The 27955-nt window shown below is 45.4% G+C and overlaps 2 protein-coding genes across 2 annotated transcripts; both read right to left on the bottom strand.

The window, feature by feature from the left end:
• Positions 1–978: 978 nt before the first annotated feature.
• LOC132571741 (zinc finger protein 260-like) lies at positions 979–17701 on the bottom strand. Its single transcript, XM_060238535.1, has 5 exons — positions 17671–17701; positions 11344–11798; positions 10989–11112; positions 1795–3224; positions 979–1011 (listed from the first exon to the last, which is right to left on the bottom strand). The coding sequence occupies exons 1-5, from the start codon at positions 17699–17701 to the stop codon at positions 979–981; spliced, it is 2073 nt and encodes a 690-aa protein (XP_060094518.1).
• A 5970-nt stretch (positions 17702–23671) lies between these two features.
• On the bottom strand, positions 23672–27667 carry LOC132571740 (zinc finger protein 883-like). Its single transcript, XM_060238533.1, has 2 exons — positions 27568–27667; positions 23672–25494 (listed from the first exon to the last, which is right to left on the bottom strand). Exons 1-2 carry the CDS (start codon positions 27665–27667, stop codon positions 23672–23674), a joined length of 1923 nt encoding a protein of 640 aa, XP_060094516.1.
• Positions 27668–27955: the final 288 nt, after the last annotated feature.

The raw sequence follows: 27955 nt of genomic DNA, 5'->3' as shown, positions 1-27955 counted from the left end.
GGACCAGAACCAATGGGTGGAAATTAAATCAAGAGTTTCCGGCTCAACATTAGGAAGAACTTCCTGACCGTTAGAGCAATTCCTCAGTGGAACAGGCTTCCTCCTTGGGAGGTGGTGGGCTTTCCTTCCTTGGAGGTTTTTAAACAGAGGCTAGATGGCCATCTGACAGCAATGAAGATCCTGTGAATTTAGGGGGAGGTGTGAGTTTCCTGCATTGTGCAGGGAGTTGGACTAGATGACCCTAGAGGTCCCTTCCAACTCTATGATTCTATGATTCTGTTATTCATAGGAGAATACTGGATATTGATTCCCAAGTAATAACGGCTGGAGCAAAGGGCACATGTTAGCCCCATTCCCTGGGCCTCCCCCTTTCCCAAAATTGCATGGCTCAATACTTTTCCAATTTAATAAACCCTCACCAACACCAAGCTTTTATGTTGGCCAGGCTTAATAAATTCCTCTCATTTCTGGTGTCTGGCAGTTATAAAGGTATTCCCTATAAACAGAGACACAGAGCTCTGTGGAGCAGAGTCGTAAAGCTGCAGTACTGCAGTCAGAGCCCTCTGCTCACAACCTGAGTTCGACCCCAACGGAAACTGGTTCAGGTAGTTGGCTCTAGGTTGACTCAGCCTTCCATCCTTCCGAGGTCGGTAAAATGAGTCCCCAGCTTCCTGGGGGGGAAAGTGTAGATGACTGGGGAAGGCAATGGCAAACCACCCCGTGAAAAAGTCTGCCGTGAAAACATTGTGAAAGCAACGTCACCCCAGAGTCGAAAACAACTGGTGCTTGCACAGGGGACTACCTTTTATAAACAGACTGCGCTGCAGGTGCGGCAGAGAACCTGACTCTATATGACGCATCTTATTATACTGCCCGCTGTTTACTCCCCACCGATGCCACCTGATCAAACCACTTCTCCTAACCCCCTATCTTGTGACATGTAGATGGATAGAATTCTTACTAGCTGATGAAGTTTCTTCAGTCACCGAACAGGAGGCAGTATTTTTGGCTCTAGCAGCGAAAGAGATAGAAATTAAAAGTGATAAAAAGAGTCAGATAGGGGAAGATTATGTTTCTACTGTTCCTAGTCAAATTTTGATTATATTTATATATTGCTATGCTACTTATATCAGAGAACTCCTGAGGACAGTCTGTTTCTATTTTTTCCTTCTAATCTCCCTCAGGTTTTGTATTCTTCCCTACTATGCCAATAAAGGTTGTGGGTGTGCGGCTCTTCAGCTGAATGTCTTTCCATAGAGCATTCAAAAGCTTCTCCTGTGTGGTTTCTTTGATGTTGTTGAAGACTGCTACTTGGATAGAATATTCTTCCACACTCTGAGCAGTCAAAAGGTTCTCCCCTGTGTGGGTTGTTTGCTGTTGTAGAAGATTGCCACTCTGACTAAATCTCTTTTCACATTCTGAGCATTCAAAAGGTTTCTCCCTGTGTTGGATCTTTGATGCTTTAGAAGACTGCCAATCTCAGTGAATCTCTTCCCACATTTGGAGCATTCAAGAGGTTTCTCATCTGTATGGGTCCCTTTAATGCCACTGAACCTCTCCACTCTGACTGAATCTCTTTCCACACTCCAAGCATTCAAAAGATTTTTCTTGTCTATGGGCTTCTAGATGCTGTTGAAGATGATCACTCCAACTAAATTTCTTTCCACAATGAGCACTCAAAAGGTTTTTACCCTATATGGGTCCTTTGATGCTTTAGAAGACCACCACTCCTAATGAATCTCTTTCCACACTCTGAAAAGGTTTCTCCCTGGTGTGGGTTCTTTGATGTTTTACAAGACTGCCCCTTTCAGTGAATCTCTTTCCACATTCTGAACACTCAAAGGGTTTCTCCCCGGTATGGGTTCTATGATGGAGTAGAAGATTTCCTTTATGACTGAATCTCTTTCCACATGCTGAACATTCAAAAGGTTTCAACCCAGTGTGGGTTCTTTGATGCTTTAGAAGACTGCCACTTTGACTGAATCTCTTTCCACACTCTGAACACTCATAAGGTTTCTCCCCGGTGTGAGTTCTTTGATGCTTTAGAAGACTGCTACTTTGACTGAATCTCTTTCCACACTCTGAACACTCATAAGGTTTCTCCCCGGTGTGAGTTCTTTGATGCGTTAGAAGACTGCCCTTCTCAGTGAATCTCCTTCCACATTCTGAGCATTCAAAAGGTTTCTCTTCTGTGTGGGTTCTTTTATGCCGCTGAAGATCAGTACTCCGAGTGAATCTCTTTCCACACTCCAAGCACTCAAAAGGTTTTTCCTGTCTATGGGTTTCTTGATGCTGTCGAAGATGTTCGCTCCAACTGAATCTCTTTCCGCACTCTGAGCACTCAAAAGGTTTCTCCCCTGTATGGGTCCTTTGATGCTTTAGAAGACTGGCACTCCTCATGTATCTCTTTCCACATTCAGAGCATTCAAAAGGTTTCTCCCCAGTGTGGATTCTTTGATGCTTTAGAAGACGGCCGCTCTCAGTGAATCTCCTTCCACATTCGGAGCATTCAAAAGGTTTCTCCCCTGTGTGGGTTCTTTCATGTTGTAGAAGATTGCCACTCTGACTAAATCTCTTTCCACACTCCGAGCATTGAAAAGGTTTCTCCCCTGTGTGTGTTCTTTGGTGCATAAGAAGCTCTGATCTGTATTTAAAGTACTTTCCACAATAAAAACATTTACACATATTCATTATACTGTGCTCTGGAAAATTCACATTATGCCTTTTTCCATCAGAGAATGTCATTCCAGTCTCTGAACAGATAAATGGCTTGTCTCCTGAATAAATCCTTTGGTGTTCAATAAGGTCTAATTTCTTCGAGAAAGCTTCACCAAGGTCGGAGCACCCATAATGTCTCTCTCCTGCATCTGTCTCTTGGTCTACAAGGACCTCTGCTCTACAAAGGACGCTTTTTTTATACTCCAAAAATTGATGGCTCTCCTTTCTGCTGTGCATTTGCAAATGGATATCATATTGGGTTTTATCTGAGAAGTTCATCCCACACTCCAAGCATTTGTATGTTTCCTCTGCTAAGTGAATTACATCATGGGCATGCCCCCCTTCACAAGGAATGGGTCGATCCCTCTCGTTGACTATGCAGCTGCCTTTCTGCCTCTTGGTTCTGCATTTGTTCTCAAAGTTTCCTCTTTCCTCTTCATTCTTGACTTCATCAGGTGATAGATGATGCAGTTCCTCGACCTCCTCATTCCTCTGATCATCCCCTGCTGGAATAAAAAAGAGAAATCCCATTACATCCTGGGAGGGCAGGGAAGGTCCCAAGGCATCTCTGGGAATGCAGTAGGAAAAGACAGATGGCCCTTTGGCCTCATCCAGCTTGGCTGATCTTAACTAAACCCTCACACCTTTCCCTGGAATATCCAGTACTGAAGGACACCACAGCTCCTGAAGACCCATCGCTGAGCTTAGGCCCAGAAGGATCTTTTGAGTCTCCAGATTTCAGGACCCAGAAGGTATCCTTCCCTATATGGCCTGGGACCTGTCTACCTTCGGGACCGCCTCTCCCTATATGTGCCCCAGAGAGCACTTCATTCGGGGTCTCAAAACTTCCTTAAGATCCCCGGACCGAAAGAGGCTTGACAGTCCATCACTAGATCAAGAGCGTTTCCTGCTTTGTGGAATGCCCTCCTTGAAAACATCAGGGCCCTGCCGGACCTGCCACAGTTCCGCAGTGCCTGTAAAACCAAATTATTCAAACTCGCCTTTAGAGGCTGAAGGGGCTATTACTCCACAGCACCGATAATCCCACTGAAGCAAGAACATTCAGAGTAATTAGAAACGCACATCTTGGTTTTAAATGATTGTAAACTGTACTGGTTGATTTTATGGTGTAATCTGTTTTTAATGTTTTATGTTGCTATTTGTTAGCTGCCCTGAGCTATTTATTAGCTGCCCTGAGCCCACCAGGGGAGGGTGGGATACAAATTTGATAAAACAAAATAAATAACCTGTTGGGCTTTATAATTCTACCGAACCAAGAGCTGGCAAGAAGAGAAGCGGAACCTCTGCATTCCTATTCTTTGCCCATTCCTTTGACATAACTGTAAAGGATACCCACTCACAGTTTGAGAAGGAAATACCCTCTTGTGAGGCAAAGCACCCTGATTTTCTCCCAAAGGTGAATGTTAATATTAGGCCTTGCAACTGTCCATAATTGGGCCTCCTTGAATACACCATCCCTATCTCTTTCAAGGCCAGATTCAAGACTGTGGCAATCGGTCCATCCTGGGAACCTGTGTTCAGTTTTGAAACATGATGGGAGGAGGAAGAGAAAAGAGAAATCATCTTCTAGAACAGGGGTGGTCACACCTGCTTAATGTAAGAGCCACACAGAATAAATGTCAGATGTTTAAGAGCCGCAAGATATGAACATCAGAGGTTGGAGAGCTACAAGCCACAAGGCAGGCAGGCAAATAAATGGGAGGGAGAGGTGGAAAGAAAGCAACTTTAACTTTAAATGCATTCTCCAAGCCACCAACTGGCTTTACTTGGAGAAATTATTTAAAGAGAGAAATGCCTTCTCCAAGCAGGCCAACAAGGCAGTGGGGGGTTCAAGAGCCGCACAATATATGTCAAAGAGCCCCATGTGGCTCCCAAGCCGCAGTTTGGCCACCCTTGTTCTAGAGGGTTCATCAAGCGAGCTCTGTGATTGGATATGGAAGACCACCTGACACCAGATAGCAAGAGACTATAGTTAAGCCACAGACAAGAGGGAAGCCATGCTGACTTGGTGCTTTGACGGGATAGTGGCTCTGGCAAGGGACATAGCCAGAAAATGTTAGTTGGTGGCCCACTGAGAAATCCTGTGGGGAGGGCAGCGGGGAAGAGAGGTGGGAGCAGGGGATAGAGAGAACGTTCTTCAGGAGCTGGAAGCAGTGGTGCCTTCAAGAAAGGTGATTACAGCAATATAAAGAACCACAGTTTCACATAGACAAAAAACCCCAGCAAACTGCAGCACTATAACAACAATTATATTGTAACAGCAACAAAGCCCTTAAAGGGACACGTCCATATCCAATCAGAGATACATTTTGTCTTCCTGCATAGAGTCTCATTACAAAGGTTGTCGTCTTCCGTCACGATGTAAAAAAGCCCAATAGAAGAATCAAGTCAATTCAATGATCAGCCAGAAAATAACAGAACTTCTGGCAAATACCAGCCAGAAAATAATGGAATTTTTGTCCTAAACAGGAAGGACTGGTGCTTCAAATGGCAAGTTATCTTTTCTTTATGTGGCTTCAAGCCATGATGTACTATACTGCAAAGCTAAAGCCTTGGCTGATGAAGGTTTTTGAAACTGAAACCGGTCCCTTGAATTGACTTGAGTCTTCTATTGAGCTTATTTACATCGTGACATGGCCCTGAGTTTGGTCCAATTTCTTGCTGTTTTCTTTAAGTTAAAAGGGGAAATGTGTATTCCTTAAGCAGTGCATGTTATGTGTCTTCCTAATATTAAAGGAGAGCAAGAACGTTTTGCTGAACTAGCAGGAGAGCCAGTTTGGTGAAGTGGTTAAGTGTGCGGACTCTTGTCTGGGAGAACCGGGTTTGATTCCCCACTTTATGCAGTAAGACTAAATGTATTTCTAATTGGATATGGATGCTTTCCTTTAAGGGGAGGGACGGTGGCTCAGTGGTAGAGCATCTGCTTGGTAAGCAGAAGGTCCCAGGTTCAATCCCCGGCATCTCTAACTGAAAAGGGTCCAGGCAAGTAGGTGTGAAAAACCTCAGCTTGAGACCCTGGAGAGCCACTGCCAGTCTGAGTAGACAACACTGACCTTAGGGGAGGGACGGTGGCTCAGTGGCAGAGCATCTGCTCGGTAAGCAGAAGGTCCCAGGTTCAATCTCCGGCATCTCTAACTGAAAAGGGTCCAGGCAAGTAGGCGTGAAAAACCTCAGCTTGAGACCCTGGAGAGCCACTGCCAGTCTGAGTAGACAATACTGACTTTGATGGAACAAGGGGGGTCTGATTCAGTATTTTTTTTTTTCGTACTTATATCCCGCCCTCCCCGCCGAAGCAGGCTCAGGGTGGCTAACAACATTTTAACACCAAACAATAAAACAGTAAACAAGCAATTACAATAATCAATCATCAATTAAGCAGTTAAAACAAATTAAAATAGTTTAAAAGTATTAATACAATTTTAAAACAATTTTTGGTGCTAAAGTTAATACAGCGCATTCAGTAGTGTTGGGCATCCATGTAGTTTGGCTGAAGGCCAGTCGAAATAATGTTGTTTTGCAGGCCTTGTGGAACTGGGCGAGGTCCCGCAAGGCCCTGACATCTTCTGGGAGTTGGTTCCACCAGTGGGGGGCCGCAATAGAGAAGGCTCTTTCTCTGGTAGCCTTCAAGCTCGCCTCCCTCGGCCCGGGGATTGACAATAAGTACCCTCTGGGGAACATGAGTATAAGGCAGCTTCATATATAAGGGCTTTGTTGTTGCTACAGTATAACTGCTATTATAGTGCTATACAGTTTGCTATTTTTTCCAAGAAAGGCGACGGCAACAGACACCTGGGCAGTAGACCAGTGAAGCCGAAGTACAGCCAGGGGGCCACCAGTGGCAGCAACAGCACCTCATCGCTCAACCTCAGCCCCCTGAAGGGCTACCCACAAGGCAGTGGCCAAGGTAATTCCTGAGGTAATTTAATTTTAGCTTGGAGAAACGTCGACTGAGGTAATTTAGGTAACAAGGGTAATTTAGGTAACAAGGTAATTTAGGTAACAAGGTAATTTAGGTAACAAGGTAATTCCTGAGGTAATTTAATTTTAGCTTGGAGAAACGTCGACTGAGGGGTGACATGATAGAGGTTTACAAGATAATGCATGGGATGGAGAAAGCAGAGAAAGAAGTACTTTTCTCCCTTTCTCACAATACGAGAACTCGTGGGCATTTGATGAAATTGCTGAGCAGACAGGTTAAAACGGATAAAAGGAAGTACTTCTTCACCCAAAGGGTGATTAACATGTGGAATTCACTGCCACAGGAGGTGGTGGCAGCCACAAGCATGGCCACCTTCAAGAGGGGGTTAGATAAAAATATGGAGCAGAGGTCCATCAGTGGCTATTAGCCACAGTGTGTATGTGTGTGTGTATATATATATATATATATATTTGGCCACTGTGTGACACAGAATGTTGGACTGGATGGGCCATTGGCCTGATCTAACATGGCTTCTCTTATGTTCTTAATTGCCAAAGCAGGAAACAGCAGCCAGCCAAGCGTGGCAGCAAACCTCCGCCAACTGAGAGAGTTGCCTGCGCCTGGCTGCCGTTCCCCCAGCCTCCATTAGCAGAGGGAGAATTATGCAACTGAGGAAGGATTTACTCTGTACACCTGATTGTACCCTCAGTAACCCAAACCACCTCAGGAATTGATACAGATACACTTTATTGCACTTAAATTTCTACTCCGGTAAGAAGGCTTGAAAACAGAAAGGCAAAACAACAGATAACATTGGTACAGTTTCCGGTTACAGTTAGAAGGTTATGCATTTAGAATTCAGATGAACTTCACCCAATTCTTATAGCTAAACTTACTCTATTTTATAATCTGATACCTGTAGAAAGAATTAAATCTATGAAAACCTAAGTCCCATTCTATAGCAGAGTTATATTCTATGTTTGAGCTATATTCTATGTTTGAGAATATAGCCTATGTTTTGTGGCCTCAAACAGGAGATGGCCTGAAATGAAAGAGGGTTAATTTCAGTATACATTACTACACCGCATTGGTTCTGCCCTGGACTTTGAATTAATTTCCTTGGACCAGATTAGGAAGGTAATTCTTAGCAATTTGGAGCTAATTAATATAACTAAATTCTGTGTGTTCTGGGTTCTTTTTCAAACATTCTCCATGGAAATGCAGATACCAGGACACTCTTTGAATATTGTTAGATGCACAATTGGCCTACCATTCAGGATACGTGTACCTAACTTGAACAGATGGTGATTTCAAGTGAGGCCTCCTAAACATATCTCTGCCTAAAGTCACGGATATTGATTACAAGTAAGTTATCTCAAATAGGTATCTTTGAACATGTTTCTACTGGAGAAGAATCTTGAGAGTCCCTTGGACTGCAAGAAGATCAAATCAGTCAGTCCTAAGGGAAATCAACCGACTGTTCCCTGGAAGGTCAGATGCTGAAGCTGAAGCTCAAATACTTTGTCCACCCAATGAGAAGGGAGCACTTCCTGGAGAACATCCTGATGCTGGGAAAGACAGAAGGCAAAAGAAGAAGGGGACGGCAAAAGATGAGCGCAGAAGAATAGATGCTTTTGAGCTGTGGTGCTGGAGAAGAATCTTGCGAGTCCCTTGGACTGCAAGAAGATCAAATCTATCAGTCTTAAGGGAAATCAACCCAGACTGTTCCCTGGAAGGTCAGATGCTGAAGCTGAAGCTCAAATACTTTGGCTACCCAGTGAGAAGGGAGCACTCCATATATTCCTAGTTTATGACATTATTAACTACATGTGAAATATGATATGGAGACTGTTAATATTATTATTTCCATTGCATTTTTTTTGTTAATGGTCATTGAGAAATTCTTAATCTCTACTTATATGCTTTATTTGTTTTGTTTCTGTACAGCTCTATGTCTGTAATTTGCTTTTTTAACTCAATGCTGTGCTTGTTGACATTGTTACTGTTTCCCCTTCATTTCAAATAAAAGTTAAATTTTAAAAAAAGAAGAAGAAGAAGGGAGCGCTCACTGGGGAAGACCCTGCTGCTGAGAAAGGCAGAAGGCAAAAGAAGAAGGGCATGGCAAAAGATGAGATGGCTGGACAGCGTAATTGATGTAACAAACACGAATTTGAGCAGACTTCGGAGGATGGTGGAAGACAGGAGGGCCTGGTGTGACTTGGTCCACGGGGTCGCAAAGAGTCGGACTTGACTGTGCGACTGAACAACAACAACAACTACGTAATAATTCAAATATTATAAAAATGAAACTAAATTTAATAATCATTTTCCCCCTCAACCTTTTATCTTTAACACAATCCCTGCTTAGCACTATATTGATCAATGATTGTAATGTTTTTGCAACATCTGAAGCCATTGTGTAATAATTATGCTGGGCCACTGAAGGTCATAAGGCTAAAATGCTTTCGGTCAGGGTCGCATAAGGTCTTTGAGAGTACTCTGTGATTAAAATCTTGAGGCCACATTAGGTCCTGTAATGGTTTTTAAATAGTTTGTTACAGGGCTGTTTTTGAGCAGGAAAGCACAGGAAGGCAGTTCCGGCTACCATGGCAACAGGGGTGTGGCCTAATATGCAAATGAGTCCCTGCTGGGCTTTTTCTACAAAAACCTGGTGTGAAACCATGGGGAGGGACGGTGGCTCAGTGGTAGAGCATCTGCTTGGTAAGCAGAAGGTCCCAGGTTCAATCCCCGGCATCTCCAACTAAAAAGGGTTCAGGCAAGTAGGCGTGAAAAACCTCAACTTGCGACCCTGGAGAGCCGCTGCCAGTCATAAGAACATAAGAGAAGCCATGTTGGATCAGGCCAACGGCCCATCAAGTCCAACACTCTGTGTCACACAGTGGCAAAAAATTTTATATACACACATACACTGTGGCTAATAGCCACCGATGGACCTGTGCTCCATATTTCTATCTAAACCCCTCTTGAAGGTGGCCATACTTGTGGCCGCCACCACCTCCTGTGGCAGTGAATTCCACATGTTAATCACCCTTTGGGTGAAGAAGTACTTCCTTTTATCCGTTTTAACCTGTCTGCTCAGCAATTTCATCAAATGCCCACGAGTTCTTGTATTGTGAGAAAGGGAGAAAAGGACTTCTTTCTCTACTTTCTCCATCCCATGCATTATCTTGTAAACCTCTATCATGTCACCCCGCAGTCGACGTTTCTCCAAGCTAAAGAGTCCCAAGCGTTTCAACCTTTCTTCATAGGGAAAGTGCTCCAGCCCTTTAATCATTCTAGTTGCCCTTCTCTGGACTTTCTCCAATGCTATAATATCCTTTTTGAGGTGCGGCGACCAGAACTGCACACAGTACTCCAAATGAGACCGCACCATCGATTTATACAGGGGCATTATGATACTGGCTGATTTGTTTTCAATTCCCTTCCTAATAATTCCCAGCATGGCGTTGGCCTTTTTTATTGCAAACGCACACTGTCTTGACATTTTCAGTGAGTTATCTACCACGACCCCAAGATCTCTCTCCTGGTCAGTCTCTGCCAGTTCACACCCCATCAACTTGTATTTGTAGCTGGGATTCTTGGCCCCAATGTGCATTACTTTGCACTTGGCCACATTGAACCGCATCTGCCACGTTGACGCCCACTCACCCAGCCTCAACAGATCCCTTTGGAGTTCCTCACAATCCTCTCTGGTTCTCACCACCCTGAACAATTTAGTGTCATCCACAAACTTGGCCACTTCACTGCTCACTCCCAACTCTAAATCATTTATGAACAAGTTAAAGAGCATGGGACCCAGTACCGAGCCCTGCGGCACCCCACTGCTTACCGTCCTCCACTGCGAAGACTGCCCATTTATACTCACTCTCTGCTTCCTATTACTCAGTCTGAGTAGACAATACTGACTTTGATGGACCGAGGGTCTGATTCAGTATAAGGCAGCTTCATATGTTCAATGGTGATGTCAGGAGGTGTGGCCTAATATGCAAATGAGTTCCTGCTGTTTCTACCAAAAAAGCCCTGGTTTGTAATAAACACGTGTTTTTGCATAATTGCTGTATACTTATATTCTATATTTATCTAAGTATTGGGCCCCTAGATTTTGATTCATTTAGATATAGATTCTTATTTCATCTAGATGTGACATCAATGTGACATTGTCCAAACCATGATCCACCCCCAAAGTCTGCAGGGGTCACAAGCCACAGCCTGCCCCCCCCCCCCCCCAGTTTGTGCTCTTAACCACTACACCAACTGCAATTGCCTTCATGGTGTGCCTCAATCCCATCAAGCCACAAAACAGCCTTACCACATGCGAGGGCATCTTGGGCACCCTCCTGGGCCACAGCCCTCTGCCCTTCCTCGGATGGAGCTCCTTCTGCCTCAGAGAACGCCCCTTCCATCTTCATGGATGGCCCCCACACCTGAAAGAGCTGTAAGGGAGAGGGGTGAAAGAAGGCTCGGAACAGGCCCAGCAGACGGATCCTGCCCCCCCCCCCACTCTTCCTCCCTGCATTAACCAGCAGAGCTGCTTCAACCAGAGGGGCAAGAATTAGGCTTAAGTTTTCTTCCCAGCCTAGTGAACTCTCAAGAGGTGGGAATATCTGGCAGGGAAGCTTTAGGATAAGATTGTTGCTTGAAACGAGCAAAGGAAATTGCCTCACCTGCTCTGTCTGTCTCTTCTCCTCTGCCTGACTCAGGAGGAAACTTTCCGCCAGGGCCACCGCCTGGGAACTGGTCTCCGGCCCCAATCCTCTGACCCAGCACTGCATTTCCTGGGGGAGGATCGTCAGGAACTGCTCCAGGATCACCAAGTCCAGGAGCTGCATCTTTGTGTGTCTCTCCGGCTCCAGCCAGAAGTTGCAAAGTTCATGGAGCCGGCTGCAAACCTCTCGGGGCCCTTCAGCCTGATGGTAACGGAACTGTCGGAAGCAGTGGCTGCGTAATTCTGCTGTCATAGTGTCCTGAGCCATGATCTCTGGTGCAGTTTTTCCCCAGAATTCAGCACTGCTTCCTGCTTGGGTGGGATGGGGACCTCTGCTTGGTCTCTTGCCCACTCCAGGTTCTTCTGGACCCTGTTCTTCCATCTCCTTCCCCCTCTTTTGAGTCACCTCCAGCGCTGGAAAGACAGAGGAAAAGATATCAAAAAGGCACCAAAGAGTTGCCCCAGTGGATCAGAACTGTCCTTGTTGTAGTTTGCGGGACAGGATTAAGGTTGTTCAGAGATCATTTCAAAGTAAAAGAGGTGCTGGAGCTCATTATCACAACTTATTTGCATATGCCACACATCCCTGAGGTCACTGGAAGGTGGACTAAATTATATCAGCTCAGCATCTACCTTAAAATGCTTCTTGAATTAGAATTGTCCTAATAAAACCTTACTCCCATCATACTTTTTAAATTACTTTCTCCTATGTGGCCACAGCGGCATAAGGAAGATTTCCATCTATCTGCTTTATATGTTTTGGTTATTTTCCCACTATTTTGTGTGTGTGTGTGTGTGGCGGGGGGATATTAGAAAGTCTGTCAGATCCTGGAGTTCAGAAAAAATTCTTACAGGAGGTTTGAACAATGGAGCCCAGAAGCAACTATGGGGGGGGGGAGGGGAGCGGGGAGAGAAAGAAAAAGCACAATCAAATTTAGCAGTTCCTGTGAGCTCCTGCCCACAATGAGGCCTGATGTTGTTTAGGCTGTACTACATATCAAGCTGTTTTTAGATATGCCTGTTTGGTCCTTCATGAAAATACAAATCTTGTGCAAGTTATGAGCTTGGCCTCTGATTTTCGAGGATCAGTCTGTCCCAGGGTACCAGGGTGAACTGGAGTGTGAGGCAAAGTGACTCGTAATGGCTTAATTATGGCAGGTGTCTCCACCAGAGGATGGACATATTAGGCAATAACTCTGTCCAAACACCCAGCAGAGGGGAAAAGGCAGAGGGGCGTGAAGCTTTTCCAGGTCACAGCAGAGGGGCTGCCTGGGTGAACAGCAGCAGGGGGAGGCTGTGAACCACCATGAGAACAGCCCATGGGGAGGAAGCACCAACCAAAAATGCATGGAAGATGGGGCAGCCGATAGATAGGTAGATGGAAAAAAGACAGATAGATAGAGATGATAGAGAGAGAGAGAGAGAGACAGAGACAGAGACAGAGAGAGAAATGATAAAATAGAGAGATAGACAGACAGATACAGATAGAGATGATAAGATAGAGATAGACAGACAGATGATATATATATAGAGAGAAAGCGAGAGAGACAGAGAGAGAGTTGATAGATAGAGAGACAGATAGAGAGAGTGTGAGAGAGAGACAGAGAGAGAGAGAGACATAGACAGAGAGTGAGAGAGACAGAGAGATAGACAGAGACAGAGAGATGATAAGATAGGCAGAGAGATATAGAGAGATGGAAGATGGAAGATTAGATAGAAGATAGAGATAAACAGAGAGAGAGAATCCCAGAAATCCTAGGTAGGTAGGCAGGCAGGCAGGCAGACGAGCTATCCCAGAAGTCCTGGATCTGACCTGCTAATGACCTCCCAGTCCCTTTGCCTTGGAAAGGCAGATGAGAGACCACCCGGAGGTATCTGGCTCCACCCTTTTTCTCTAGGGATGGGTTTTCTTAGAACCGGATCCTTATGTCTTAAAATTATTCAATTCCAACTCCCCACCAAAAACACCCAGACGGCAGCATTTCTCTCTTCCAGGATTTAAAAGCTAACTCTTCTCCCCCATGACTTACTTGTGAGTAACCCTTCCCAAAATCCGGCTGCAATGCTCTTCCGTGCTTTTGTACACCTGAAGCCCTCCCTGTTTTCTCCCGGGATTTAATGGCAAAGCCTCCCCCCCCCCCTCCCGACAGGAAAAGAGCCTCTCCTGTTCTCCTCTCCTTCTCCCTTGCTCGGCCTCTCTAGCAGACAGCTCTGCTTGTTTAACCCCTTCAGCTGCAGACAAAGGAAAAGAGTTTCTTGTCCTTCTCATGAGGTGCCCTTTGCAGCTCAGGGTGATTGCTCTGGAGTAACTCCACACAGGGTTGGGCTCCTGGTAGGGTTGCCAATCCCCAGGTGGGGGCGGGGGATTCCCCGGTTTGGAGGCCCTCCCCCTCCCGCTTTAGGGTCATCAGAAGCAGGGTGGGAGGGGAAATGTCTTCTGGGCACTGATTATTCCCTTTGGTGACTGATTCCCATAGGGAATAATAGAAAATTGATCTGCGGGTATTTGGGGCTCTGGGGGTGGTTTTTTGAGACAGAGGCACCAAATTTGGAGCATAGCATCCAACACCTCTCCCCAAAAGACCCTCCAAGTTTCAAAAAGATTGGACCGAGGTGTCCAGTTCTATGAGCCCCAAAAGAAAGTACCCCAGCCTTCATTATTTCCAATGCAGGAAAGGCATTTTAAAGGGGGGGTGTGTGCATAAAAAGGTAGAGGTGTGCAAGCACCAGTCATTTCCAACTCTGGGGTGACATTGCATCACAACATTTTCACGGCAGACTTTCTTTTCGACCTCGGAAGGATGGAAGGCTGAGTCAACCTTGAGCTGGCTACCTGAACCCAGCTTCCACCGGGATCAAATGCAGGTCGTGAGCAGAGAGCTTGGACTGCTGCTTTATCACTCTGTGCCACAGGGTCCCTTTAAATGTGATGGCCAGAACTCCCTTTGGAGTTCAATTATGCTTGTTACAATGTTTCTCCTGGCTTCACCCCCCCCCCCCAATGTCTCCTGGCTGCAAAGTCCCCAGATATTTCTTGAACTGGACTTGGCAACCCTAGCTCCTGGGGAATCCTCGGCTGTTCAGCCGTCTCAGAAAATGCCACGGTTGGGAAGAAGAAATAAAAAAAACTAAGGCAAATTCACATCAAGCAATCCGAACCCTCCTCAGCTGGAAAGTGGTCTTAGGATTGCATTGGAAATCTGTGTTCCTATAACGTGTTCCCTGTTTCTCAACGCAAAATGCCAGCTAGATCACTCCCTATCACTTCCTTCAGACTGCTGTGATTCTTCCCCATCAACAGGGCAGCCATCTCTGACTTGGGAAGTTCCTAGAGGTTTAAGAACAGAAGAGCACTGCTGGATCTGACCAGTGGCCCATCTAGTCCAGCATCCTGTCTCAGAGCAGCCAATCAGTGCCTCCGGAGGACCAGCAACAGGGCAGAGAGCTTGAAGCCTTCCTCTGTTGTTGCCTCCTTCCTGGCACTGTGGCTCAGAGACGGACTGCATCTGAATCTGAAGGTTCCCTTCAGACACAACGGGTAGACCATGAATCTATCTCATTTCCTGCCTATGCCTGTAAGCATCCCTACATCCTTTGGCAGAAAATTCCAGATTTTAATCACTCTCTTTGTAGAACAGTATTTCCTTTAGTTTGATCAGAAACTAGTGCCCATCAGTTCCATTAATTACCCTTGAGTTCTAATATTGTAGTAGAGGAAGAAAAAGTTTGTCATCTCTCTCCACCCATGCATAATTTAATAAACCTCTATTATGTCCCCCCTCTTAATTGTCTTTTTAAAAACTGAAAAGTCCCAGATTTTTGGTCTTTTAAAAATGTATGTGTGTGACCTCTGATGACTGACCCCTACTGGAGACATGGAGGATATGCAGAGAGGTGGCTGAATAAAGGCTACTCCTGTCTCCGGGCTCTGGTATTCCAAGGAGGTCTCCCATCCAAATCCCAGATTTTTCAGATTTTCCTCGTAGGGAAGGTGCTCCAACCCCATCCTCATCTCGGTTGCCCTTTTTTTGTGCTTTTTCCAGGTCCGCGGTGTCTTTGTTGAGAAATAAAGTGATCAAAACCGCACACAAGAGTTTCCAAATGAAGCCACACCGTAGATCTATATAGGGGCATGACAATAGCGGCTGTTTTATTCTCAACCAGTCTCTTGAAGCCAGGATTTTTTTTTTGGTCCCAATGAGCATCACCTTGCACTTACTAACACTGAACTTGGTTAGCTGCATTGTTGTCCAGCCACCCTGTTCGCGGAGATCTTTCTGGACCTCTTCACACGTTCTTGAACAATTTTGCAATTTTGCACTACTCACTCCTCCTTCGAAATCACTGACGAATAAAGTAAATAAGACCAGCCCTAATACTTCTCCTTGGGGGACCCCGCTGTTTCTACTTCCCTCCATGGAGACAGATGAAGATTTGGTAGCCGTGTTAGTCTTTCTGTAGCAGCAGAATAGACTAAGAATTCAGTAGCACCTTAAAGGCTAAGCTCATACCATCCCACAAATTGTGTTAGTCTATAAAGTACTAAAAGGTAAAGGCAGTCCCCCGTGCAAGCACCAGTCGTTTTGGACTCTGGGGTGACATCGCATCATAATGTTTTTACGTCAGACTTTCTACAGTGTGGTTTGCCATTGCCTTCTCCAGCCATCTACACCCCCCCCCCCGCCCCCAGCAAGCTGGGTGCTCACTTTACCAACCTCAAAAGGATGGAAAGCTGAATCAACCTTGATACAGCTACCTATAAAGTACTACTGGATTCTTATTCTCCCTTCCATTGTGAGGATTGTCCACTTATTCCAATGCTTTGCATCCTGTCATTTAATCAGTTTTCAATCCATAAAATAACCTGTCCTCTTATCCCATAGCTGCAAAAATCACTCAGGCTTTACTGGGTTGTCATTTCCCGATTCCTCTCTAGATCGCTTTTGAAAAACTGGGTTCACATTTCCTACTCTCTAGTCTTCTGGTACAGCAGCTACATTTAATGATAGATCATAGAATCATAGAGTTGGAAGGGACTTCCAGGGTCATCTAGTCCAACCTCTGCACAATGCAGGAAACTCACAAATACCTCCCCCTAAATTCTTAGGATCTGCATTTCTGTCAGATGGCCATCTAGCCTCTGTTTATAGTCATATAGTTACATTCTCTGCCTGCAGATGCTGTTTACGGGGTCTAAGGAAAGGCACCGCTTACATCATTGCTTACATTTGCAGACAGTTTTAAGCAGGGTTTTCTGTGTGTTTGTGACAATACGGACCAACACTTTTTTTGTGCGGGGGCAGGATTCTGCCAGGTCCTGGGAGGGGTGCAGTGCAACTTTATATCCGTACTAGCACTTTCAAAAATGAAAGCACTGTTTTTAATGGTTCACCTTGTGCATGAGGTAGTTTTATTGCAGGAGATGCCAGCTGTACAATCTCAGGCTGAAACCGAATCCACTTTTGTGGACTTAGAAGCCTGGCAAAAAAAGAAGACTGCAGATTTACACCCCGCCCTTCTCTCTGAATCAGAAACTCAGAGCGGCTTATAATCTCCTTTATCTTTTTCCCCCACAACAGACACACCCTGTGAGGTGGCTGGGGCTGAGAGAGCTCTCACAGCAGCTGCCCTTTCAAAGACAACTCTTGAGAAAGCTATGGCTGACCCAAGCCCATTCCAGCAGCTGTAAGTGGAGGAGTGGGGAAACAAACCCAGTTCTCCCAGATAAGAGTCCACACACTTAACCACTACACCAAACTGGCTCTACATCAAAAGTGGGAGAATCTACCTGTTTGCTGTATTCCCTTGTGGATCACTTCTCAGAAGCAGGGTGCTGGTGGTGACCCTCAATTAATAGCTTGTAAGATGCCTTGCTATGGGAATCTGGCCCTCCCAGCTCTCAGTGGGCATGCCGTTCAACCTGGACCACGTCCGTACCACTGGGCCTGATTTCCAGCCAACAGTTTACAATCACCCCATGACTTTTACACTGGGAACATATCATTGCAAACAAATCAAATACAGTAGGAATTGGGTGTTTCTTCGTCGTTGATTAAATCCCACACTTTTCAAAAGCCTTTTTTTTTTTTAACCCAGCTATTTCAGGCTCAAAGAACTTCTTTTCATTCTGAGACAGGTTATTCTCTCCTGCAACAGAGAGAGTATAACAGAGTTTACCCATTGTACCCAGTCACCAGAGCGCTCTTTTTCAGAGAGTGGCCAACACTTTCGGAACTTTTGCAGACTTTATTGAAATCCCAAAGCGGTTCAACAGGTGCTTACTCACCTCGATCTGCTACATCGCGTGGGAAACTCATGCTGAATACATTTCTTAAAGATGCTCGTGGAAGAAAAGAGATGTCCCTCCTGTCTCCTATTGCAACATCAAGAACTAACAAAGGGTTGTAAAGAAAGGAAGTGAGCAATAAACAAACTTTCCCGGGCTGATTATGCAGCCGAGAGACCCCTGTTTTAGCCAATAAAAGGCTATCCTAAGGACCATCTGACCTAGAGTATTCTAAAACTACACATCCCATGATTCCTTGGCATTTAAAGGTACTAAACTAATTTCCTGCTGCCTTGTTAGCCATCTGCCCCTTCATGGGGGGTCTATTTCATTCTTGAGCAGGGGCAAAGGTAAAATTGTAAAATTTAAAAAGTTGTCAGGACAAACATATTGTTTGCCAGTGGAGGGCACTGCATGACTAGTTCAGGGTGACTTGGCTGTTTAGGGGGTAGCGGTGTGTTGCCCTTCAACAGAACAACTAGATATAAGTTCTTGATTTCTTGTCGGTTGGCAAGGTGCATATGGACTTGAATCTAGCTGCTCTTAGGCTTCTTCCACAAAGATGGGGGTTTAGATGATATTGGATTTAGATGATATTGGATTAGATGATATTATATCCCGCCCTATACTCTGAATCTGAGTCTCAAAGCAGTCACAATCTCCTTTACCTCCCCCCCTCCCGCCCCCCACAACAGACACCCTGTGATGTAGGTGGGGCTAAGAGAGCTCTTAAAGCAGCTGCCCTTTCAAGGACAGCTCCTACAAAAGCTATGGCAGACCCAAGGCCATTCCAGCAGCTGCAAGTGGAGGAGTGGGGAATCAAACCCAGTTCTCCCAGATAAGAATCCGCGCACTTAACCACTACACCAAACTGGCTCTTTTAGAGCAGAGGTCCCCAACCTTTTTTGGCCAGTTTTGTGGAGGGACCAGTTTTGTGGAGAACAATTTTTCCATGGACCTGGGGTGGTGGTGGTGTGTGTGTAGTTTCAGGATAATACAATTGTGCACTTTATTTCTGCTAGTTTGGGGTAGTGGTTACGTATGCGGACTCTTATGTGGGAGAACTGGGTTTGATTCCCCACACCTCCACTTGCAGCTGCTGGAATGGCCTTGGGTCAGCCATGGCTTTTGCAGGAGTTGTCCTTGAAAGGGCAGCTGCTGTAAGAGCTCCCTCAGACCCACTCACCTCACAGGGTGTCTGTTGTGGGGGAGGAAGGCAAAGGAGATTGTGAGCTGCACTGAGACTCTGAAAATCAGAGTGGAGGGCTGGATATAAATCCAATGTCGTCTTCTTCTTACTATTATTATTATTACTACATTGTGGTATATAATGAAATAATTATACAACTCATGGCCGAGTTGCTAACGGACCAGTAGATGGGGACCCCTGTTTTAGAGCATCCACCTGACCTCATTCCCAAGATATCCCCCCACCCCATTTGACTGTGAGATGGGGAAGAAAAAGCACACTTTTGCTGGCTCCACACCTATGGGGCTCTTTTCCTTGCCTGTGCCCTCCCTAGAGCTGCCATTCTGACCCTCCCTGCCACTATACTAAGGCTTTTTTAAAAATCACTTATTGGAATATTGTTTTGATTTAAGCTCAATAGTTGACTGTCAATATTGACAATATCAGGATAGATTTTTAAATAGATTTTGGAAATGTTTGAAAACAGGCCCTGCAGCTCTTCATTTCGTACTACTGAGACTTACAATTGTCTTTGTTAGAATCATAGAGTTGGAAGGGACCTCTAGGGTCATCTAGTCCAAACCCCTGCACAATGCAGGAAACTCACAAACACTTCCCCCTAAATTCACAGGATCTTCATTGCTGTCAGATGGCCATCAAGCCTCTGTTTAAAAACCTCCAAGGAAGGAGAGCCCACCACCTCTTGAGGAAGCCTGTTCCACTGAGGAATTGCTCTAACGGTCAGAAAGTTCTTCCTAATGTTGAGCTGGAAACTCTTTCGATTTAATTTCAACTCACTGGTTCTGGTCCTACCTTCCGGGGCCACAGAAAACAATTCCACACCATCCTCTATATGACAGCCCTTCAAGTACTTGAAGATGGTGATCATATCACCTCTCAGCCGCCTCCTCTCCAGGCTAAACATCCCCAGCACCTTCAACCTCTCCTCATAGGGTCTCCAGACCCCTCACCATCTTTGTAGCCCTCCTCTGGACCTGTTCCAGCTTGTCTAGATCCTTCTTAAAATGTGGTGCTCAAAACTTAACACAGTACTCCAGGTGAGGTCTTACCAGAGCAGAGTAAAGCGATACCATCATATCACGTGATCTGGACACTATACTTCTATTGATACAGCCCATCAGTCTTTTATTAATGCTTGAAGACCAACAGGTCAGAAGCACACACAAGGATTATATTAGTATACAGACAATATCCAAACATAACTATGCAATATGGGAAACATGGATAGAATTTTACAGTGGGAAATGATACCATGAAGTGCCACAGACAAAAATCTTGCAACTCCCAGAGTAGCATATGGATCAAAATCTGCTAATACCAGCCAAAAGCAACTCGATACAAGAAAGGAGAGCCCTGGGCGAGCAAGGCATGCTTGGGCTGGCTAGAGATCCAGCCAGCCCAATCAGGCCTCGCTCAACTGGGGCTCTCCTGGGCCGCCACCCTCCCAAGTCAAAAGGCCAGCAAGCCACCCACCACCCAAAATCACATAAGAAGTAGAGAAAGGGTGGCGTGGGCTTCTCCAGGGCTGCTGGGGCTGTGACAAAGCCCCTGGTGTCTGCCCAGCTGCCCGCTTTCCTAATCCAGGGACTTTTATGCAGCTGCACCTACGATTCAATGGACAAGGTAGGTGGGGAGGAGTAGGGGGAACCCTTAGAAAGGTTCAGGAGCTGCGCTTCTGTGAGCTCCTGCTGAATCCAAGGCCTGGCTAATACTCTTGCTTACAACCTGTTGTGTTGTGGCAGATCTCCGTTTTCAGGTATGGATTGTAATTGTAATCCGTTTCTCAAGAGCCAAATCACACTTCACTGCAACCTGTAAAGAAGTGCCAGGTAGCGTCCAAGTCACCCGACGGAGCTGCTTTAATTGACTTAACCGTTGTAGGTCTTAAGCTGCTAGACCTCACAGAGGAGTCCACTTCTTCACCTTGAACCCAGCCTCCCCCCCCAAAAAACACACATCTAAGAATGACTCTTTGCTGCCACTTCCAGGCCAAGAGTGAGAGGTGCGTCTTTCTGATGGTAGTCTGGTCTCCAGAGAACTCAAGAGCAGGACTTTAAGAAACTTTTCTCTGACTCTCCCCCCACTACACTAAGGCTTAAAAAAAAAAAGCAGTCATTGGAATATTGGTATGGCTCAATCTCAGTCTCCAAGCCACCTTTTACCTTTCTGTTTCAATTTGGCTCTGCTCTGCTTATCTCCAGGGATCCAGCACGGCTCCACATTTCTCTTTGTCCTTAGCTTCTTTTGAAAGGGCTGAATAAGAAATCCACAGGAGCCAAATTATAAGGAGCTTACCCCAGGTAGGAAAAGGAAAGGAAAGGTCCCCTGTGCAAGCACCAGTCGTTTCCGACTCTGGGGTGACGTTGCTTTCACAATGTTTTCATGGCAGACTTTTTACAAGGTGGTTTGCCATTGCCTTCTCCAGTCATCTACGCTTCCCCCCCAGCAAGCTGGTGACTCATTTTACCGACCTCGGAAGGATGGAAGGCTGAGTCAACCTTGAGCCGGCTACCTGAAAACCCAGCTTCCGACGGGGATCAGGTCGTGAGCAGAGCTTAGGACTGCAGTACTGCAGCTTTAACACTCTGCGCCACGGGGCTCTTTCCACTCTTACCCCGGGTAAGCTCCTTATAATTGGCTCCTGTGGATCTCCTATTCGGCCCATTTGGCAGAGCCAAACTGAAACTGTATCCCTTGGTGAGCTGCCTGAAGAAGGATTCTCTGAAAGTCCAGCAGCAGTCCAGTTGCGGCCACACCCGTTTGGGAACTGCAATCACACCTGCACTGGTGAACGGGACTTCAGGAAGTCCTACAAGCGAAGAAAAACATTGCATATTGTATAACGGATTGTGAAATAATTTCAAATTAATGTGGAAAATATTGTGATTTAAAATATTGTTTTCAATATATATTAGTTAAAGCTCTCGCGGAGTGTTCTCCTATGGGCTCTGGTTAGGTAGAACAGCCTCCCAACCCCTCTCTCATGTCACTCAGAACCCAGCTTGGGCCTCCCACATATCTTTGGGGCTCCCCTGTAGAGTTGGCAACTGGTCATTTTGCCACTTTCCTCCACCCTGGGTATTCCCTGCCCCAGCCATAGCATTTCCGATTGGTTCTGGGAACTATGTGTTACAGAGGAACTCAGTCTTTTAACATCCAAAAGATTTATTTAAACATTATAAGATTATAAGAAGAAGAAGAAGATATTGGATTTATATGCTGCCCTCCACGCCGAAGAGTCTCAGAGCGGCTCACAATCTACTTTACCTTCCTCCCCCACAACAGACACCCTGTGAGGTAGATGAAGATATTGGATTTATATCCCGCCCTCCACTCCGAAGAGTCTCAGAGCGGCTCACAATCTCCTTTACCTTCCTCCCCCACAACAGACACCCTGTGAGGTAGATGAAGATATTGGATTTATATCCCGCCCTCCACTCCGAAGAGTCTCAGAGCGGCTCACAATCTACTTTACCTTCCTCCCCCACAACAGACAACCTGTGAGGTAGATGAAGATATTGGATTTATATCCTGCCCTCCACTCCGAAGAGTCTCAGAGCGGCTCACAATCTCCTTTACCTTCCTCCCCACAAGCATATTATAACTGAACAGAAGAATCAAATCAAAACAGGCAAAAACACTCCATCTCTCTCCCTGTTTACACTCATGCCCTAACTAGATGGTATGCAGAGCAGTCACCTTACTTAGTTGGATAAGATGGTTGTACAATCAGGGGTGTCGAACACATTTGTTAGGAGGGCTGGATCTGACATAAATGAGACCTTGCTGGGCCGGGCCATGTCAGGTTGGGCTTAGCCATGTTGGGCCGGGCCATGTGTGTACCTATTTAAGATTAGCAAGCAGAGATATAAACTTTATTTTATTTATTTATTTAGAATTTATATCCCGCCCTTCCCACGAGTGGCTCAGGGTGGCTTCCAACAATAGATCCCACATAAAATTAACAATATTTAAACATATAAGGGAATGACGATTTAAAACAGATAAAACAGATAAAACCATAAATATTAATAATTACGAAGGACACAGACAAAAACAGATAAAACAGATAAAACCATAAATATTAATAATTACAAAGGACACAGACAAAAACAGATAAAACAGATAAAACCATAAATATTAATAATTACAAAGGACACAGACAAAAACAATAAACTATATTTGTTTAAAAACCTAAAACATGCTTAAAATGTTAGAACTCATTGATCTTAAAGTTGCTTTCTTTGTATTTCTCCCATGGAATCCAGGGAACTGGGGAAATGAAGCTCTGGCTCTTTCCTTCCTTCCCCAGGGGACTAGGGGAGGGGAGAAGAGCCTCAGCTAATATAAGGAAGAGAGGCTTGGCTCAGTAGCTCTACTGTGTGATTGAGAGAACCTGGAAAAACTAGCTCTGCCTCCCCCCCACCTTTCCTCTCCAAGGGAGGAGCCTCAGCCAATGGAAAAAACAGAGGTTTTGCTCCATAGCTCCTGTGCAATTGAGCAAGCCTTGCAAAGCAAACTATTATGCAGAAGGAAGCAAGTATAAGGAGAAGAAAGCAGATGACAGCCAGTTGCTTGGGGGCCTGATAGGAGCCCTCCAGGGGCCTGATTCAGCCCCCAGAATACATGTTTGACACCCCTGTACATACTCTCCAAAATCGCCACTGACTCTGGTCCAAAAAGCAGGGCTCTGTCTGCTGCGAGCTCCAACTGTCAAATGAACTGAACTTCCCTGCCCAAAAAACACTAATATAAACAGCAGTTCCTGTCCTCTTTTCACACTCTGAGCATTCAAAAGATTTTTCCTTGGTGTGAGTTCTTAGATGCTGTTGAAGACGGAGTTTCAGCTGAATGTCTTTCCACACTCTGAGTGGTCAAAAGATTCTCCTCTGTGTGGTTTCTTTGATGTTGCTGAAGATTGCTATTCTGATAAAATCTCTTTCCACACTCTAAGCATTCAAAAGGTTTCTCCCCTGTGTGGGTTCTTTGATGCTGTAGAAGATTGCCACTCTGACTGAATCTCTTTCCACACTCTAAACACTGAAAGGGTTTCTCACCTGTGTGGGTTCTTTGATGCTTTAGAAGATTGCTACTCTTAGTGAATCTCTTTCCACATTCTGGGCATTCAAAAGGTTTCTCCCCTGTGTGGCTTCTTTCATGTTGTAGAAGGTTGCCACTCTGACTGAATTTCTTTCCACACTCTAAGCATTCAAAAGGTTTCTCCCCTGTGTGGGTTCTTTGATGCTTTAGAAGATTGCCACTCTGACTGAATTTCTTTCCACACTCTGAACACTCATAAGGTTTCTCTCCTGTGTGAGTTCTTTGATGCTTTAGAAGACTGCCACTTTCAGTGAATCTCTTTCCACATTCTGAGCATTCAAAAGGTTTCTCCTCTGTGTGGGTTCTTTGATGCCGCTGAAGATCGCTACTCCGACTGAATCTCTTTCTACACTCTGAACATTCAAAAGATCTTTCCTGTATATGGGTTCCTTCATGTTGTCTATGGGTTTCTTGATGCCGCTGAAGATGGTCACTCCAACTGAATTTCTTTCCACACTCTGAGCACTCAAAAGGTTTCTCCCCTGTGTGGGTTCTTCGATGTTTTAAAAGATTGCCAGTCTGACTGAATCTTTTCCCACACTCTGAGCACTCAAAAGGCTTCTCCCCTCTGTGTATTCTTTGATGCTGTTGAAGACCGCTACTCCAATTGAATCTCTTTCCACACTCTTCGCATTCGAACAGTTTCTCTCCAGTGTGTTTTGACAGATGCTTTTGAAGGTCGCAACTCTGACTGTATTTCTTCCCACACATGGAGCATTCAAAAGGGTTCTCCTTTGTGTGGGTTCTAAGGTGCCGTTGAAGGTCACAATTCCGAATGAATCTCTTTCCACACTCCGAGCATTCAAAAGGTTTTTCCCCTGTGTGGGTTCTTAGATGCTGCTGCAGATTGCTCCTCCGCCTGAATTTTATTCCACACTCTGAACATTCAAAAGGTTTCTCCCCTGTGTGTATTCTTTGGTGTGCAAGAAGCTCTGATCTGTATTTAAAGTACTTTCCACAATAAAAGCATTCACACATATTCATTATACTGTGCTTTGAAAAATACACATTATACCTTTTTCCATCAGGGAACACCATTCCAGTCTCTGAACAGAAAAATGGTTTGTCTCCTGAATGAATCTTCTGGTGTTCAATAAGGTCTAATTTCTGTGAGAAACTCTCACCACAACCTGAGCACCTATAATGTTTTTCTCCCGCACCGGTCTGTTGATGTACAAGGTGCTCTGCTCTACAAAGGATGCTCCTTTCATACTCCAAAAACTGATGAATCGCCGTTCCACTGTGCAGTTGCAAATGGACATTATATTGGGTTTTATCTGAGAAGTTCATTCCACATTCCAAGCATTTGTATGTTTCTTCCACCATGTGAGTTACTTCACAAAAATTCCCCCCTTGGCAAAGAATGGGTTTATTCCTCTTCTTGACTATGTGGCTACCTTTCCGCCACTGAGGTCTGCCTTCATTCCTGAAGTTTTCTCTCACGTCTTCATTCTTGACTTCATCTGGCAATATAGTATGCAGTTCCTCAACCTCCTCTTTCCTTTGATCATTCCCTGATGGAATAAAAAGAGAAATCCCATTATATCCTGGGAGGGCAGGGAAGGTCCCAAGGCATCTCTGTGAATGCCGCAGGAAAGGACTGATAGCCCTTTGACCTCATCCAGCTTGGCTCTTAACTAACCCCTCCCCCTCACACACAAACCTTTCCCATAATATCCAGTACTGAAGGACACCACAGCCCCTCCAGATCCACCACTGAGCAAGACCCAGAAGGAGCCTCCAATTCTCCAGGTCCCAGAAGGCATCCTTCCCTCTTAACCCAGCGGGCTTAACAATTCTACCGAACCAAGAGTTGGCAAGAAGAAAAGCAGAACCTCTCCATTCCTATTCCTTGTCCATGCTACTGTGGAAGCTGACTGGGTGATTTTGGACCACCCACATGCTTTCACCCTAACCTACCTCACAGGGTTGTTGCGTGGATCAAAAGGGAGAGAGGAAAATGATGTAAACTGCTTTGGTCCCCACTGTGAAGAAAGACTGTCCTTTTCCTATGTAGAGGCTGAAGGAAGGGGGGAGGAGATAGAAAGCCCCCATCTCTTTTGCCCCCATCCCTTCTTACTCAATCTACCCCCTTCTCTGATTATCTACTCCATATTTCCCCACTGTCTATGTTTCTCTTCCCAGCAGCTGCCTTCCTGACATACGTTGCCTCTCTTTATCTTTCCCTTCCCTCCCCAGGCCACAACACTCACCCACAGCAAATTTTTACCACCCATTGTATTTCCCCCCACAACAGGCTCTATTACTAGTATGTTAATATAGCCTTGAGGAACAGCTCTGAGGGCTGCATGCTTGCCTGAGAAGTGGGGGCTCAGAGGGACCCAGCCTGGGTTTTTTGACATCTATTTCCTTGTTAAACTCTCCAACCTTTCTTGTGATGACACTGAGTGTCTCCACCATAGGGTCTCTTAATTCCTGGCTTCTTTGGCAAAGTGAGAGAGAAAGTGGCCATTCTCAAGGAAGAGGAAAAATGCTTCTAGAAGGTTGGAAACATGGTCAAGATCCTAATCACAGTCCTAATCATTTTGGGGGGCAGGGGGTGGATCCATACCAGATCACAGTTAGAGTAAACAGCCATAATCTCATCTGGGGGAATAGCATGTGGTAAAGACTGGCAATTGAGAAATCAAGATCTGGCTCCTTCTAGAGAAGGGGTGTCAACCTCATTTGTTACAAGGGCTGGATCTGACATAAATGCGACCATCTGTCTCATGAAATGCAATGCCAGGTAGCAGAGATATAAACTTTATAAAGGACACAAACACAATTAAAGATGTTTTTTAAAAAAACTTAGAAGATTCTTAAAAGATTAGCACTCTTGCAATTTTTTTTATTTACCAGTATCTGATAAATGACAGCCCTTACTCTGAATTACTGCATCAGAATCTGGAGATAATGCCTGTGCTGTAGCAATCTTGAGTATGCTGTTCAGGTGTGTGTCTGTAAGTTGCAAACAGAAATCACATGGTCAATGCTTTGAGCCTAAGACCCCGGGGGAAACACAAAATGGCTGGGCATGTGAGCTTTTCTACATCAGTTACTTCATGTGCTGGTCAGCCAATAGAGAAAATAGAGGCTTTGATATGTAGCTCTTGTGCGATTCAGCAAGCCTGGCAAAGCAAGCTGTGATATAGAAGGAAGCAAGAGAGAGAGAAGGAAGCAGATGACAGTGAGTTGCTTGCGGGCCTGATCAGAGCCCTCTGGAGGCCTGATCAAGCCTTTGGGCCACATGTTTGACACCCCTGTTCTACAGTCAGAAAGAATCTAGAACAGGGGTGTCAAACATATGGCCCAAGTCCCTCCTTGGCCTCAAGCCAGGACACCCTTTCTGGCTTGTGTGATGGCCAGAACACTGGCTTCTGTTGCCCCTGGGCCAGCCAGGTGTCCTGGGCCAGTCTACCCAGCCATGTTGAACATTGTTATCACTCCCACCCAACTCTTTGAGACCCCCCAATAGGGGACAAGTAGTGGGGCAGGCCTGAAAATGATGTCTTTGTGTTCAATATTTAGATGCACCATCCCAATGGCAGGAATTCACACCTTTGGCACCTATGAAAGATCCTTACCCAGAGAGGCCGCGTTCTCATGGTTCTCCAGCATGACTTCCTTGTAGAGAGTTTTCTGGCCTGGATCCAGCAGGGCCCACTCTGCCTCTGTGAAATACATGGCCACCTCCTCAAAGGAAAATGGACACTGAAAGAAAAAGCAGATTCCCTCATCAGAGATCATGCCAGGCAGAGACTGCATAGGGGTAGGGAGCGTTGGCTCTCCAGATGTTTTTTGCCTACAACTCCCATCAGCCCCAGCCAGCATGGCCAATGTAGAGCTTGGCATGGGCAAAGGGGAAGGCCTCTTTCCATCAGCCATCTTAGAAGCAACTGCAGGAGCATAAGAACACAACAGAACATAAGAGAAGCCATGTTGGATCAGGCCAATGGCCCATCCAGTCCAACA

This window comes from Heteronotia binoei, chromosome 5 (genome assembly GCF_032191835.1).
Source record: "Heteronotia binoei isolate CCM8104 ecotype False Entrance Well chromosome 5, APGP_CSIRO_Hbin_v1, whole genome shotgun sequence".
NCBI classification, from domain to species: domain Eukaryota; kingdom Metazoa; phylum Chordata; class Lepidosauria; order Squamata; family Gekkonidae; genus Heteronotia; species Heteronotia binoei.
Note: the sequence above shows the minus strand (reverse complement) of the source record. Positions and strands in the feature narration are given on the sequence as shown.

What these genes read in the sequence shown, in the direction of transcription:
- LOC132571741 (XM_060238535.1), bottom strand. Translation starts at nt 17,701, where the DNA reads ATGAGTTTCCCACGCGATGTAGCAGATCGAG. An exon ending in ACGCGATGTAGCAGATCGAG is followed by an intron (nt 11,799 to 17,670) that starts GTGAGTAAGCAC and finishes CTGTCTTTCCAG; the next exon opens with CGCTGGAGGTGACTCAAAAG. An exon ending in AGAAGAGACAGACAGAGCAG is followed by an intron (nt 11,113 to 11,343) that starts GTGAGGCAATTT and finishes TCTCCCTTACAG; the next exon opens with CTCTTTCAGGTGTGGGGGCC.
- LOC132571740 (XM_060238533.1), bottom strand. Translation starts at nt 27,667, where the DNA reads ATGTATTTCACAGAGGCAGAGTGGGCCCTGCTGGATCCAGGCCAGAAA. An exon ending in TGAGAACGCGGCCTCTCTGG is followed by an intron (nt 25,495 to 27,567) that starts GTAAGGATCTTT and finishes TTATTCCATCAG; the next exon opens with GGAATGATCAAAGGAAAGAG.